Here is a 16,876-nt window from a genome sequence, read left to right on the forward strand (position 1 = left end):
CTCCTTTATCCCTTCCCTTACGGCGCGGTTCAGGTGTCCAACGATATATGAGACAGATACTGCGCCATTTCCTTTCCCAAAAAACCAATTAATAAAAAAAGCAAACCTTCACAAACTGCCCTTCACATATTCAGGAATATCTCAGAACCTTCGTACCTGTAAGAACGTTATTCTCAAGGTTATGGGTATTTATTTATTTTTTCTGCCATATACTGCATCCACCGCGGCTCAGTTAGATACGTTTCCACAACAGGGTCCATGCTTCGGGCCAGACACTGGCCAAGCTAATACCAAATTCGCACTTCGCGACATTCCCGCCGTAGGTGTATGAAACGCTCTTCAAGATCCTGGCATAGACGGTAGCGATGCACTCTTTCAATTCAGGTTCCGCAGGACATGGTTCTAGAAAGGTCATCGGCTCTGGGACAGCTAAACACTGAGGACAGCTGTTTCCTTCACCTCCACTTCATCTGCACCTTAGCTGCGTACACTTCAGCCACGAAGCGGCCGCGAAATTGCTAACGGAATGAAGAGAGTAGCTCAAAAAATATATATTGACGGTCAATTTGCGTAGTTAGGCCGAATGAGAATTAGGTGTGCTTAAACGTCCCAGGCATACCGCAACTTCATTAGGGCCCCTTTAACAGAATAAAGAGAGTAACACTGAAAAACGGCGGTGGTTTAGCTCTGCTTAAACCTGGAGTGACGCGATAGCAACAACTGGCTGAGTGGAACTTAGTCATGTGACCAACCACGTGATCAGCCACGGCGCCGCGACGCCGGCAGCTGCTCTGCACCACGTGACCAACCACGTGACAGCGTGGCGGCGCTGCCAGAGGGTGGCGGCAGCGCCACGCTGAAGGTTCGAAATGCTACCGTAATGTAGCTACCGCTACAAAAAAATGACGGTCGATTTGAGTAGTTAGGCCACATGCGAATTAGGTGCGCTGGCAGTTCGATTTTCCCTTCGGTTCCGATGTTCAGATCCAGTGTTCACGGATGGCAGTTGTTGGTATCGCGATAATGGGTTAATGTCCATATATGAGGAATTGGTCATTCTCTACATTCATAGACCCCTGGGAGTCTTCCTACCACTCCTGACGCAGTGGTGCAGCGGTCAAGAGATGCCTTCCTATGACAGGTGCTGCCATCGGTGGGACTACGGTTGCCTGGGTAAAGTTGCTTCCTATGACAGGTGCTTCCATCGGTGGGACTTCGTTTGCCTGGGCTATGTTGCGATCCAGAATCCTCTTCCCGAGCAGCCTGTCACGATTATTTGAGTTGATGCCTGACACGGTGGGCAGGTTTCAGACAAACAGATAATGGCTAAAGAACTGCACTGAAGAAAAAAAGGTCTCGATAAAGGCAGAAAGGGGGACGTCCCCGTGGTCCGACACCCGCGTCATCACAGGCGAGCAACGGAAAGAGACGCTGACAGCACAGCACTCCCCTCCTCCCCATCTTCAACCCCACGAAACCGACGTGCTCAGCGTAATGGTCAAGACGGACCCCGCTGACAAACGTATTTATCCTTCGCTCCAAAGCCCTTAGCAAAACAGCCTCGGAGCCGCGACTCCCAGGTGCGGCTGCGGTGCGCAGGCGCCAGCCCTTTTTCCTCTCTCCCCCTTTTCATCCCGATCACCCTTCTTTCAAGACGCAGTTCACGTGTCCACCTTCCCCCTGCACCACCCAAAAACCAGAATTCCAGGAGTGAAAGAAGACAGGAAGAAAGAAGGGCCGAAGCCGTAGTGGAGGGCTCCGGAATAATTTCGACCTCCTGGCGATTCTTAACGCAACGCAGTGACGTCGCGCAGCACACGGGCGCCTTTTGTGTTCCGCCACCTTCGCAACGCGGCCGGGTTAGATGCAAGGGTAAACGAGAATTTCGAAAGCACGCGAAATTTTCCAGCTGCGATGCTAAACCGTCATGTGAATGAAAACCAGATTTCATGACTGCAAAGTAACTTAATTGTGTGTCTGCAGTGGCTTCCGCATAAGAGTACATGATCAAACGACTGCGAAGGGGCAATCTAAAAGAGAACGGCGCGTGCGATACGGGTCGCATGGATCCGTTTTTTTGCAACACTACAATCCCATTCGAATTCTAGTGCAATTTTGTTCTATTCCTTTGTAGTTGGCGCAGTTGTAAGTACTATACTTCAGACTATTACTGGTTAACGTTTCGTGTTTTCCCCGCCTTTGATGACGTCACATCATTTCGACCAATCTCGAGTTTTGCAACACTGCCACTTTTGTGGGCGACGCCAGGTTTCTGAGTCGATGATCCGCCAAATGATTTTCCCCTTAATAATTAACCCGCTGCACACAGCGACACTCCGTATACGACCTGAACCGGTATAACGATTCCATTAAGATCCTACTCAATTTTTTTCCCTTGCTCGCGATTGGCTCAAGCCGAGCGAGGGCGTGGCATCATGTAAGGAAATCACGAAAAGCGTAAAAAAGGAAACTGAGGACAATCAAAATAGAATCGCCGCATTATGCCGGACCCGCTGCGGTGGCTCAGTGGTTAGCGCGCTCGGCTACTGATCCAGAGTTCCCGGGCTCGAACCCGACCGCGGCGGCTGCGTTTTTATGGAGGAAAAACGCTAAGGCGCTCGTGTGCTGTGCGATGTCAGTGCACGTTAAAGATCCCCAGGTGGTCGAAATTATCCCGGCGCCCTCCACTACGGCACCTCCTTCTTCCTTTCTTCTTTCACTCCCTCCCTTATCCCTTCCCTAACGGCGTGGTTCAGGTGTCCAGCGATATATGAGACAGATACTGCGCCATTTCCTTTCCCCAAAAAACCAATTATTATTATTAGTATTATTATGTCGGCCCAGGTGACAAAACACACACTGGGCCCGTGCAGCTCGCTGGGAAGACGATCGCACAGCTGTCGTTGTCTGTGCCCGTCCCAAAACAAGCGACTGCCCGCCCTGCCGCCGCCAACACGCTGGGCCCAAAAGGGGACCCGTCGGCAGAAACTTAAAAGGCCAACAGAAACTACACACCAGCCTTCCATTTTTTTTAAAGCTGAGTGTTTTTTTTTAATCTTTACAGCGCTAGAGAAGGGGCTTTTATTTTAGACTACGGCGCGTCTTTTCCCGGGGTTCGAGACCGGCGGAAGCTTCACGGATCGCGCGAGCATCCGCACACCGTAAAGAAGAGGAGGAAGGGGGGGGGGGGGGGGGGGTCTGCGTATTTCAACCGGAGGAGAGCCACTGCTTTGCGCAGCCCAGTGCAGAGACAGGGGTACAGGTCTATACTTAGACGCCCGTGTCTCCTTTCTTGGTGCTTGCTTTCTTTTTCCCCGCTCGCAGGCATTTTCTTTCGCTCTCCGTTTCTTTCATGCCTATTTCTCAATATCTAAGCCTCGCGCTCCCTCTGCAACCCCGCACTGCCGAATAAAGCCCGTCGGTGCAAGCCTTACAACGACCGCAAAAAGGTAAACACAGATGGCGGCACTAGCGTGCTGCGGTGCAGCTATCTGAGCGATAGACCCTAATTAATTACCCGAGTGATCACTCCATTACGGGTCTGCAATCAATCGCCCCCTGACGTCGCGTAAGTGCAAATGCGCACAGTGTATAGCTTACAGTGGTGCAGCGGCGGTGTTCGGTGCCCAGCAAACCCTGCCCGGAACGCTCGAGTGACTGCGTAAATGGCTCATTGGCCACAACGTGGGCTGCATCTGAAACGCCGGTTGTTGGGCAGACTTCACAACACGGCGCTTCTGTCTTTAAGTGCGTGCCGTATACACAGCGCGAAAGGTGTGGTCGGTGTCGAGAAGTGCTCGGATAAAATGCGATGAGAAGAGGAACTTGGGGAGTCCGGTCGTCGGAAGGAAAGCATGACTACGCCCAACCGCGTTTCCACTCAGCATTCGCTTCTACCACTATCCACCGCGGTGGCTCTGACCGTGGCCTTAGCGTTAGGCCGCTGATCCCCGAGGTCGCGGGATCGAATCCCGGCGGCACTTCCATGGAGGCGATATGCAAACAAGTCCGTATGCTATGCTGCCTCCCCTACGACCTTCCACACTGCCCTGTTTCTGCTTCGGGACGTTAAACCCCGGACAATATCTTCTGTTGTACCGTACCTTAATTCTCCTATTTTTGAAAAACGAAGTGTCTAAACAGTTCTTTAGCCCCCTCACGCCACTCAGGTGACAACCTGGTTATGGATAAGCGCCATTTGCCGCCAGGATAACAACAAAAACCACTTCCCAGCCCACTGCCATTTCTGGCAAAATATGAGGCCGCGAAACCTTCCGATAAAGACCCCCTGGATCGAGGTCTGATCTAAGCGGTCGGCCTGAACTAGGGAGTCCGCAGGACAAGTCAGCAGCACACTAGCACGCAAGTGAGGCACGCACACGCAAACCTCGACAAACCATTGGAGGTATAGCCTCCTTGACAGAGGCGTAGCGTGCTAATCCACAGCGCGCACGCCCAAAGTCATTCGCTAATCTACACCCACAACGAATCAATAAATTCATACGAGCGAGCTTGTTGTGCGTTAGAAGAAGCCACACAAGGCCACTCCCCAGATTGCGAACAGCACAACTAAGCTCACTGACGACCCCTTACGCTCGCTGAGTACCCGAGGTATTAAGTTACGGCGTTACGACGAATCGAGCTGTCTTCAGCATGACTTGCAACGGGCCGCAGTTCACTGTACAGAACTTAATTGTTTCAAATCCCTAATTTCTCGGCTCCGCCAGTGTATCGGGAATCTAGCTGCGACCGCACATTGTGCGTTGCATGTGATGTTGCGAACGGTGGTACTTCGTTAAACAAGGCGTCGTTAAACAAGGCGGCAGATTTAACGTAGAACAGAGTTGCACGCACAAACTGACAACGCCAGTGAACCCGCAGCTTGGTGATGACGCTCAACGTGATGTTCCGTTGTAAAATGCGCCCTCCTAACGCTTCCGGTTACAACACCGCGCACTTGTGATCACCGGAGAACGGCGCTGAACCGTTACGTGAAGTGGGGGAACAAACGCAGCTGCTGCTCCAGAAGACCGCGAGCGCAGTTAGCGCACGCACTCTCGCTAGCTGGATGTGTCGGTCGCGTGCGAATGCTCGGTGGAACCAGCATGACAACTCCACGCCGCCTATCTGGCCACCGACCATGAAATGAAAAACAAAACAAAAACACCACTCCCCTGTCGCTTTGGGAAACACGAGACAACAATAGCAAACAAATACCAAACAAAAAACTGCAACCGTGCAGCGTTTACTTAGCAAAAATCATGCAACTCAGGTATTAGCGAGCGCCTCACGCACCCCCCAGTTTCAACGCTGATCATATAGGCTTGAGGACCGCGCAGCATGAACTTGGCAAGGTGACAAGCAGCAGAAGAGGAGCAGACGGACGCCAACACAAGTGCTCCCGTGCGCCGGGTTTTTTGTACCGACGGTAAACAACGAACGAAGTATCAAAGTGCAACTCACTTTTGGGCGTCCTCAGGCCCTTCTTTTTGGACAGCGTCCGGAGAATCGCCGGAATATCCTCATTGCGCACGGCCTGGAAGAGTTGGTTCTCCTTGGACGAGCTCGACGACGATGACAACATGCTTGGGGAGAGTGCGCGCGCGCGCGCTTTCCACAAAACAGCACAAACGGAGCTTGTCAACACTGGCCGGCCGCACTGCCAGCCGATCCGACGACGCTCGATCCACCACTCGTCACGATCAATTATCACCGGAGGCGATAATAGACGAGTCGAGTTCCGCAAGGCACGCCACCGAAGCCATGCTTTGCTCTGCTATCTCGGTCTTCAGGACAGCGGCAACAGAAGAAGCAATGGCGTTGAACCGGCGGCAGGCGCCAACTTTCGAAGGCATCCCAACTCGCCGAAAAACTTTCTCACCCAGCAGATTTGCGGCGCGCAAGCGACGCACACATCACCACACCGTCGCCCCCAACGGACATCGCGGGTTCGAGCACGACTTCACCGAGAGTTGGAGGAGCCAGGGTCGAAAATCCGAACAGACGGCGGGGCGGCACACGGCTTCAAAGCACGCGTCGTCGAGTGCCGTTGATCTCAAGCGTGTTTACGCGCTTCCGGTGAACGCCACCAGCTGGCGCTACGAGCTGCGCGCGGGACGAGGCTCTGCCGGCCAATCAGAGCACGCCGTGCCGCCGCCCTTGCATCGAGGCTTTTCGAGCAGACGACAAACGGGCGCGCAGCCAGCGTGGTGCGCGGCAACTTTTTTCTATTTTTTAAAGTTTTCCTTCGCTCGGCCGGGGCGTGTGGTTTTTCTTCGCCGGCTCCGGCGCTTGCTCCTTGTCTGCGGAGGAGGAGGATGAGAGAGAACTCCGCTGCTTTCTTCCCCAATGGCGAAGTAGAGCGGGGCGTCCTTGGAATTTCTACTTCCTAGTTTCTGCGCGGTTCCTTGCTTCCGCTTTTGTTCACTTTTTATTTTTTTTCTCAGCCAGCGTCACTTTCTCCGTTTATTTGCCCGTCCCGAACCCTCAGCCGCACGATGGCCGCGCGGGCGTAGCGCGCGTTGCTTAAAGATAGGACAGTGGGTGTGGCTTGCCGGAAAGAGCAAAAGCAAATGAAGTACGTTTCTCCGATGGTGCAGCGGCACAGAGCCATCCCTTCAGAGACGATTGCTGGAGACGAACACAGTCTGCAGATGGCAGCCAGCTCGTCGGTGGGCAAAGAAGAGTTGGGAATCATCGCAGGGGGCGGAACGCCTCCGTACAAGGCGACCGCCGGCGAAATGAACGATTCAGAATTCCGGGAGAGCAGTACCGACTCAATTTGCCTCGGTCTGCGTAAAACAATTCACCGGCGCTGCCGCGTAAAATGCAAACGCACCGCACCAAAAAGGACGGCAGAAGTAAACGAAGCATCTTCGCTCGGTCGCAGACGAACAATTGGGGATGCAGACGGAGGAAAAAAGAAAGCATTATAAAACTTCTTTCTATACAAATGGAGTTCCGTATCGCCGGGTGGGGGACAACAAAAGCAAAGCAATTTCATTGGCGCGCCGGGCGACCGATGGAATCGTGCCTTTATTAAATCAAACAGTGCGCGTTGCGTTGTGTTGTTCCAGCCATCGCTCGCCCCTGTAATCGCTCCCTCGATGTTCATTTCCTTTAGTGCATTTTCTGCCGCGCTGCGCGCGCGCCACTGCAGGCAATCAACTCTGCTCGCGCGCGTCCTGCTTGAAGGCGCGAAGCTGCACCCCCCCAAAAAAGAAAAGAAACAACCACGGCAGCATTAAGAGGAAGAATGGAATTCCGAGCAACAGTCGCGGGAAATAAATGGCCATCCGAGCTACCCAAATGACTTGTACGAATGTTATTTCACAGAGTACGCGGGCTCGGCCAAGCCAAGACGAAGTCTGAGGCAAGGGGGGTGGCCCGTTTGACACTGAGCAGACGTAGCGTGCGCTGCACACTTGGAGGCGCGCTCTTCGTTCGAGAGGCAAGGGCGTCTATGTAGGTGTACCGTCGACTTAATATAGAAATGGCGGCCTGGAAACCATTGAGAGCCAAAACGAAACGTAGACGCTAGCAGCGCATTGGCGGGTGCTTCCCATCCCAAACAAGCCGCCTATTGAACCTGACAAAAGAAGTACCCACAAAGAAGAAATAAGCAGAAGAACCAAAACCCGAGATCCGGACGAAACCCGAGGAGAAAGCGTCGTTATGAAACGCCCTCCGAGATGATATCCATGTGCGTTCCGGTTCGCGCAAGGCAGTGAGAAAATCGTCTGCTCACCCCGGCGAGCAGACGATGTCTGTCATTAGCAGACGACTGCGTCCGTAACGGTCCGCGGAATGTGCAGACACTTTCTCACGCTACCGAAAGAAATGCAGTCAAACTGGCTTTTGCTACTGCCAGCAAGCGCAACACAAGCAAATTATCTCATTAAATAAATTACTCGGCCTAGGAATGATATGTTAATGTGCGGGGTTTCCAGCTCGAGCTTAGGCAGAAGTGCATGCAAAACTGACAAGAACAAAAAAAAAAGGCTTTTAAGAGGTAAGTTACTTGAGTGAGCATTATGCCTTAGTGTTTGAGTGTGGCAGCAAGCAAAGAAGGAAACTTGAAGGAAGAAAGCATGCAATTCCTGATGTAATAAGCAGCCGCCGAGCAAGATTCGTCTGCTGTGTACTTTTCGGCTTAATTTGAGCAAGAACCTAATAGCATGACGTGTACACACATTGCAACGATCAGATTCTCTGAATTCCATGGATGCTGTCAAACATTCTCCCCAGTCTTCCAAGACTATACTTAAAAAAAAAAACTTTTATATTGGCGCATGTTTACTTCTTGAAAAATTGAAAATCGGTTTTTGGAGAAATGAAATGACGCAGTATCTTTCTCACATATCGGCGGGCACCTGAACCGCGCCGTAAGGAAATGGATAAAGGAGGGACTGAGAGAAGAAAGAGGTGTCGTAGTGGAGGGCTCCGGAGTAATTTCGACCACGTGGGGAAAGCACAGCACACGGGCGCTTTAGCCTCCATCGAAACGCGGCCGTCGCGGTCGGGTTCTAACCCGGGAACTCCGGATCAGTAGCCGAGCGCCCTAACCAATGAGCCACCGCGGTGGGTTCTTAAGAAGGAGGGTTGGGGCTGGGGTGGCTTCTGGCTCTTCCGCATCAAGCAGCCGTGGGATTAGGGACAGGGGAGAGATGATTAAAGTGTAGGGGGGTGAAGTAGTGGGCGAGTCCGAAGCTGGGTGTCTTGGGTGAGCCACGCTGTAAGTGAGAGGTAGACACTGCGGGCTTGGCCCAGAGCTTTGCACGCCTCCATGCGAAGTATTAAAATTCAAAGAACAGTAGGGCGTCCGAGCAGCTTGACACGTGCTGCCCTCTCTGGGTGCTCCCTGAAGACTGGCAAACGACGCACAGCGTGTAACATCTGTCTATTTGGCGTTGTAACTGTCGACAGCAGTATGTGCAGCTTGGAGTTGTATTCCTACAGTCAGTTAACGCTCCAACCCAGCAGAGAATGCTTTTCATTAGAGTATGTGGATTTTCACCTCACAGCTTACAACTGCCGCTTTCTCAACCCTGCAATGGGCCATGATTTTACAATAATTCTCTCAATCCAATTTGCTGCTACGTTTTTCCGGCTTTTATGTAACAGTAAAGCCAATTTACAGTGGAACGTCCACGAATTCCTGCCTATTATAGTCTATCTCCCAGCGTCATCGTACAGCGGCGATAATAATCTTGCGTCAGTGGTACGACGAACAAATTGGAAAAAGACATAGCTGTGCTGTCAGAAAACGGAGTGTTTCTAACTATAGAGTTTAAAAGAAACTCAGGCAAATCAGTAAATCAATTGTCTACATTGAATAATACATTCCCAGAATACGGGAGAAAATTATGCGACAATCACATCTGTTACGACAATTATGAGAAAGCAGTTGGATTTACCCTCGATGATTACTTTCTTTTTACTCAAAACCGATCGAGGCTTCGCAAAACAGATCTTTACTGGATGGTGAAGACTCGATCGACTTTGAGTAAAAAGAAAGTAATCATCGAGGGTAAATCCAACTGCTTTCTCATAATTGTCGTAACAGATGTGATTGTCGCATAATTTTCTCCCGTATTCTGGGAATGTATTATTCAATGTAGACAATTGATTAAAAACAAATTTTTACTGGAGGGTGTAGCTTCATCATGAACTAATCACGCGCGCAACCTGTATACATTTCGTATTGTGTAAATAGTTTGTACATATTACTTCTCCCCCTATGCTCTCTTCTTGTCCCCTCACCTCTTTCATTTGATTTCTCCATTCTGCTGCCATCCTTTATTTCCGCTGCCCCAGCTCAGGTGCTTCAGTATCGATGGCGGATGCCGGGGCTAGAAAAAGTCTTTTCCTTCCTTTTTATAATTATTTTAGTAAAACCACTTACTATTACTACTACTGGAGGGTGACGACGGGTGGAGATGGGCAGAAGGGGCTGGCGGACAGATGGGAGCTAGCCAAGTGGGGAGGTGACTAATGATGGGGGGTGCTTCTAGAGGTCAGCTGGCTTTGCCAATGTCTCTGACCTCTTTTCGCCGTCACTACTAGTGCGAAAGCACTAGCTACTTAACATGGTTGCAACCAAAAATGTTGCGTGAAGCCTCGGAGCAACTCGGGTAAGTTCGGAGGAGCAATGGTAGGGTGACCTCGACACCCTCAACGTCCCTTGCTTTCGCACGTCTACTCAGTTTAACAACGTTAAATACCTGCCACTTTCTTCTTTCCACCACTGCATAGACTTCCATGGTTGGAGACCTTGTGGAGAGGTGGGTGGGTTGGCGGTGGATGCGGTAGATAGACGGGCAGCGTCCTAGCTAGGGGGGTGCGGTGGGGAGGTGGCTGATGGGTGGCGCATCTGAAGGGTGGAGACTTCACTTTCTGAGACCACAGACAGACGGACAGACAGACAGACGGACGGACGGACTGACGGACAGACGGACGGACGGACAGACAGACGGACAGACGTACGGACAGACAAACGGACAGACAGACAGACGGACAGACGGACGGACAGACAAACGGACAGACAGACAGACGGACGGACAGGCAGACGGACAGACGGACGGACAGGCAGACGGACGGACAGGCAGACGGACAGACGGGCAGACAGGCAGACGGGCAGACAGGCAGACGGGCAGACGGGCAGACAGACAGACGCCGGCATTTTCGCCGCGTGACGTTAGTTGCTGGTTGGTTTGGTTTATGAGGGTTTAACGTCCCAAAGCGACTGAGGCTATGAGGGACGCCGTAGTGAAGGGCTCCGGAAATTTCGACCACCTGGGGTTCTTTAACGTGCACTGACATCGCACAGTACACGGGCCTCTAGAATTTAGCCTCCATCGAAATTCGACCGCCGCGGCCGGGATCGAACCCGCGTCTTTCGGGCCAGCAGCCGAGCGCCATAACCACTCAGCCACCGCGGCTTACGCAGTAATAAACAGATGGCTTTCTTGCACGTAGCGAATACCCAACAATTCTGGACAAAAGCATTTTTGAACGGGAAAGAGTTTATGAACGCATTTTTTTTATATAATACAAGATTTCACTACAACAATCAACATATCCGCAGATCTCCCGTCGGTAGGCTCGAATTTTTTGCTATTAACATTTTTTGCTAACGTCAAAAGCTTTCCTAACTTTTTTTTTATCGAAGTCTTAACTGCTCGATGCGAGAGATGGAAACACTGTGAAAGAAAGATTTTGATACGTGTCGGAAGAATATATGGACCATTACCTTTCAATATTTCTATACCAGTACCTTTAAGTTTTCTATTATTCAAAAATTGTGTCCAAGAATTTTGGACATGTACAGTCTTTGAAAAATATAAAACCCAAGGGGTTTGCTTCCAAGCCGTGTAGCGGGGCTCTTTAGCATATCTGACAGTCCTAAGCTTGGGAGGGCTGAAGACTCAAGTTCCCCCCGCCTTCGTGAGATTACGGTCCCTGAGTATGCGAGATTATCCGCGCTGCAGGGCTCAGAAGCAAACCCTTTGGACTGTACACTTATGACAAAGACTGTATACTTTCCATGGGATAACTGCAAAGACGATAAGGAGCTGAAGAAATGGCTAAGTAACTGAAACACAGTTGGCGTTCGTTAAAGTGCGTGCAACCTTCTCGGCGACCCCGTACTTTTGTGTCCACTGCATTTAATGCTGTCTGGTGATTGGCAGCGTCCTACACAATGTACGGTGGTGGGACCGTAATAGACGACAGCAGAGCTGTCAGACTAAGGACGCTTTCCCCTGTAGAACAGACGAAGAAACGAACGGGCAGGCAAAAAACAAGAAAGTAAGAAACAAGCAGACCACTCGAATCCACCTCGTATTAGAACAAGCAGCAGCCAACTGCAGACGCTGTTTACGGTGCGGGCCGTCTGCCCGCATCTGCCGTAACTTCCGGTGATCTTGCGCTCGAACGCGCCGCCGCCGAACACCGCAGGGCGCGTTCCCTCATGCACTCTGAGCAGACAAAGAGGCGCTCGGCGATTGCACGGGTCTAACTGGGGCGTGTACCGTATTTCCACGCATATAGGTCGACCCGAATACAATCCGAACATCCGGCTCTCACATCGTAAATTGAAGAAAATTCCACAACTGTCTACGTGTAAAACAGGTTTCTGGATCGGCCTGCTCACTTTTGAAACAGAGAATCCAGTAAACGGCTGGGCGTTGTAATCGCGTTGACACGGTAGTACGCGCAATTCACCAAGATGGCAAAAGCGAGCGCTTCAGCGTAGGAGTACTCGCGAGCGCCAGTGGCTCGGAAAGGTCTTTCCGTGCCGTCCAATGCACAAACATCATGTAAGACCGACACAAAGCGGCTTAGCAGGGAATCGCATCGTATACACTATACAGCAGCGTACCCGGTGTTCCGCAATGCTTCACGTAACGCATCTCTGGCTGCGCGGGGGCGGAGGGATCAGAAGCAGCAGCTGACGCTCCGAGTCAAGCCAAGCCGAGCCGCGGTGACAGCTGTGCCGGTGCGTCGGGCGAACGAACCGGACCGTGCGTCGGGGGCCCGAGAGAGCCGGCCGTAAATAAGTGATGAGACTCGCGCGGGGGCTACAGCGTTCCATTTGCGAATTAGGCGTACGACGTCGGTAGGAGGCTTCCCCCCCATCCCCCTTCAGTTCCTCCCCCGAAATGATGCGCCCTGCTTTCTCCGTTGCTTCTCTCTTTCCCTTCGTCTGCGGCGCGCTGCAGCTTCTGCTGCTGCTCCCAGGAATGCGACTCGTCCATCAGGCACGCTCTACCTCGCAGACGAAAGCACGCAATGCACGTAGCGCGACGTGTCGCCGTTGTCTTCTTCCTGGCTGCGTCGGGACGTTAAGTGCGAGCACGTCACTGCGGCGCAGCCGACGGGGAAGCGGGGGACAAAACAAAAACGTCGCCGCCGCCATTATCGTCGTTCGCTGATCGGGTTGTCTTCATCAGCGACGACGCGCCATCTAGCTGTGACGTGGAATGCGCAGGCAAGAAAAGACTCGTCAGGTCGTGGACGCGGAAACTTAAGTGCAGCTCATGTTCAAGAATGGGACTTGATTCGTTACCGGATGCTCAATTTCTATGCCCACACTAGCGCTTAGGAGCTAAGCGTTTACTCCAGAGATCTCTGTGTCGTCTGAACAGGCGATTGAGAGGAACCTTGAAAGGAAAAAGGCCGCAGGCAGAGCTTAAATGCCTCGCTACGCGGTCACCAGGAAAGGTGGAGAGCTGGCCTGCTACTCTAAACGAGGGGAAATGAGTAAGTGGTACAAAAGGTAGATATGTTGATGAGAGTTAATGACGTCATAATGCAATGAGCTACACGCACTGTCCAAGGCGACGCACGGGTCCATGAATACACGAAGGCAGAAAACTTAAAACGGGGACAGTACGAGACAGCTCATCTAGTCCACAGTACACACGAAGCAACCAGGGTCCGTCGGACACGGTGCATATCTGAACGCAGTCCCAACTTCTGAAATTCTTACACGAGCACTCACATCACACAGCAGAGCGGCGTTTTTGGCATTCCGCCGCTAACAAAATGCGGCCGCCGTGCACGGAATGCTGCACAGCCCAAGAACTCGAGTTCAGCGGCCACACGCCAGCGCCACAGAGCCACCGTTGTGGTCTCTAGCATCGTCTTGTCAACTGGACCATGGAACTGGACCACATCGGGACCATGCATGCTGCAACGTTTTTCTTGCTTCGTGAACACGTCGTCTTCTCAACTCGTTCATGGCATTGCGTCCGGTGCATCCTCTTCCGTACACGTCGCGACTAATGTCCATCCTGGCAGAAAGGACGTAGAGATCCTTCGAAAAAAACATTGGCACTGTGAAGTGCGCGATACTTGAGTGTATACACACACGTGAGATGCCCCGTGTGGTTGCTTATCTCAGCACATAGCGGGCATACAAGCGAGCCATTGCACTCGCAAGCAGTTGCGAGTGCAATAGGGTGCAAGATGTATTCTCGGTCGTCAGTGACCCTATAGTCGGGTACAAGAAAACAACGAAGCTGCGAATGCCTCTAAAGGGTTGCCCTCCATTAAATGGAGACGACCGACCGTCATGATGTAGAGCTTAACTCCATTGCACTATCTATATATCATGACACCTTGGAAGCTTTCAGGTGCAAAGGGATTAACCACAATGTGAGTGGGGTAAGAGCGACGTCACGACTTAAGATCCACGTCATTGGCTGTTAGTGTTTTACTTTTTTTAAGGAAAGGAAATGGCACCTTAACGTCTCATATATCGGTGGGCACCTGAACCGCGCCGTAAGGGAAGGGATAAAGGAGGGAGTGAAAGAAGAAAGGAAGAAAGAGGTGCCATAGTGGAAGGCTCCGGAATAATTTTGATAACATGGGGATCTTTAACATGCACTGACATCGCATAGCACACGGGCGCCTTTGTTTCGCCTCCATCGAAACGCGACCGCCGCGGTCATTGGTTGGAAGGCCTGCTTTGAGGGGCATTTCCTGCATCGTTCTTGAGTTGTAGCCGCGAATGTAGAGATTTAATCTCGAATTTGATTGGGGCACATGTCATGCAAAAAGGTTCCTTCAAGTCCAGTAAACTATAAATGTTAGTTTGTGGACATGCCTTTAAATAAACTGTCTGTAAAACTGTTTCCGCAGACTGTGTCTGCAAAACTGTGTTTGAAAATCGTGTTTGTAAAACTGTGTGTACACTGTGTTTGTTAAACTTTCTGTAAAACTGTGTCTGTAAAACATTGTCTGGAAACTGTGCCTGTAAACTGTGTCCGTAAACTATATATGTTTGCAACACTGCGTAAACCCTCCGTAAACTGTGCCTGTAAAACTGGTTGTAACACTGTCTCTAAACTGTCCGTAAAAGTGTGTAAACTGTGGCTGTAAACCGTGTTTGTAAAACTGTTTGTAAAACTGTCTGTACACTGCGGCTGTAAACTATGTGTGTAAAACTGTCTGTAGAACAGTGTCTGTAAACTGTGCCTGTGAACTGTGTCTGTAAGCTATGTTTGCAAAACTGCATAAACTGTCTGTAAACTGCGTTCGAAAAACTGTAACACTGCCTGTAAACTGTCTGTAAACTGCCTGTAAAATATCTGTAATTGCCCCGCCGCGGTGGCTCAGTGGTTAGGGCGCTCGGCTACTGATCCGGAGTTCCCGGGTTCGAACCCGACCGCGGCGGCTGCGTTTTTATGGAGGAAAAACGCTAAGGCGCCCGTGTGCTGTGCGATGTCAGTGCACGTTAAAGATCCCCCGGTGGTCGAAATTATTCCGGAGCCCTCCACTACGGCACCTCTCTCTCCCTTTCTTCTTTCACTCCCTCCTTTATCCCTTCCCTTACGGCGCGGTTCAGGTGTCCAACGATATATGAGACAGGTACTGCGTCATTTCCTTTCCCCCAAAACCAATTATTATTATTAAATATCTGTAAAACTGTGTCCGTGAAGGAGCGGCGACATGTCCCTCCCAGCCCGCCAGTCCACCAGTCCACCACTCGCGACCTTCACTAGGGACACTGTCCTCAATGAGGCTCCCTGAATAGAACTTCGCGCCTGCTTTTGATACGCGTGCGCACCATATGGCGTGTGTGGGTGTGTGTGTGTACGCGCCATGCATGCAGTCGCTTGATGCGCCCTCCATTGCGTGCGCTGATTTGCGCGCCCGGCTCGGATGACATCTCAAGCTTGCGTCAGGGGCTCCCAGGAACCTCCTTGGGAGTCTCAGATAAGGAACTTCATCTCACCAGATACCCGCGATTTACTCGTGTTAAGAGCAATCTTGCTTGCGTATGCCAGTGTGGCTTTCGCTCCAGTGAATGGAGTTTAGTTACTGTCAAGCGCCTGTCTCGTTTATATGCAATACGCAGTGTTTTGTGCGGTCTTGATTCTTAGAGCTGTTCAAGAAGCATGGACATGACATAGGGGTAAAACCACACAGAACACTGATGCTAGTAAGCGAACGAGTATTCCCAGGAACACTCTAAGTCCCTTTAATTTTTTTTTTAACAGAGCAAAGATGCAAGAGTATGACAAAAAATAAATCACCCATGTCCGGAGCGCTGTTAGTGTACGGAGTAGCTCTTAAAAAAATCATTTTTTCAATTTCTAGTGGGTCGCGACCAACTCGCCCAGCTGTCACGTGACGTCACGGGTGTCATTTTGTTGTCCAGCGGGTATCATCAGCAGAGCAGGCAGGAACAGGTGTCCTGTTCCGGCTTGCTCCGCTGAAGCTGCGTGCTGGACAACAAAATGGCGTCAGTGACGTCACGTGAGCACCCCGCGACACAGTACCATACTCTATCCTCTAGGGACTTTCCGATACGTTTTGGTGGGCAGCCTTTCGAGCTCTGCGATCCCGGTTTTTCGCCGCGGGGTTCGCCCTCCGTGCCTATTTCAGAGTGAGATTAAAAAAATGGGGGGAAGCGCGAAGAACAAAAGCAAAGCCTCAGACAGAGTATTACACTTTCACGGAGCGGGTGCAACTCCCCGTGATTGCGATAAAACCGAAACACGAGCACACCCGCAGATACGGAGACACCCCGCATGTAGATGAACTTTGAAATCTTGCGCGGCGCAGGAAGTGGAGGCCACTTCAATTTCCTCCACCAAGGCCGCCCGATTCCTACGTCTCCTTTGGCCGCATACTCGCTTACCGGCTTATCGCGCTGCTTACACACTTCCAAGAGACAAATTTCTTTATTTCAAGATAGCTCTAAAGGACCTCATTGAGGATATTACAAATGGGTTGGGGTGGGGGTCCCGTTAAAAAAACTACAACAAAACAAGCAGGTTATATCTACGTCGTTGTCTTCTCTTTTTTTATTTTCAGACACGCCAGTGCCCCCCCCCCCCCCCCCCCCCTACCAGAGGGAATTCCG

The 16,876-nt window shown here is 51.3% G+C and overlaps 1 protein-coding gene across 1 annotated transcript in view; it reads right to left on the reverse strand.

Annotated features, from left to right (window-relative positions):
- LOC144102215 (caskin-2-like) overlaps positions 1 to 6,069 on the reverse strand; it is a 186,225-nt gene extending 180,156 nt beyond the window's left edge. Inside the window, exon 1 of the mRNA XM_077635527.1 lies at positions 5,464 to 6,069. Coding sequence (XP_077491653.1) covers positions 5,464 to 5,584 — 121 coding nt within the window. The 5' untranslated portion in view covers positions 5,585 to 6,069. The remainder of the gene's footprint in view (positions 1 to 5,463) is intronic.
- Positions 6,070 to 16,876: the final 10,807 nt, after the last annotated feature.

The sequence above is a fragment of the Amblyomma americanum genome, chromosome 8 (assembly GCF_052857255.1).
Source record: "Amblyomma americanum isolate KBUSLIRL-KWMA chromosome 8, ASM5285725v1, whole genome shotgun sequence".
NCBI lineage: Eukaryota > Metazoa > Arthropoda > Arachnida > Ixodida > Ixodidae > Amblyomma > Amblyomma americanum.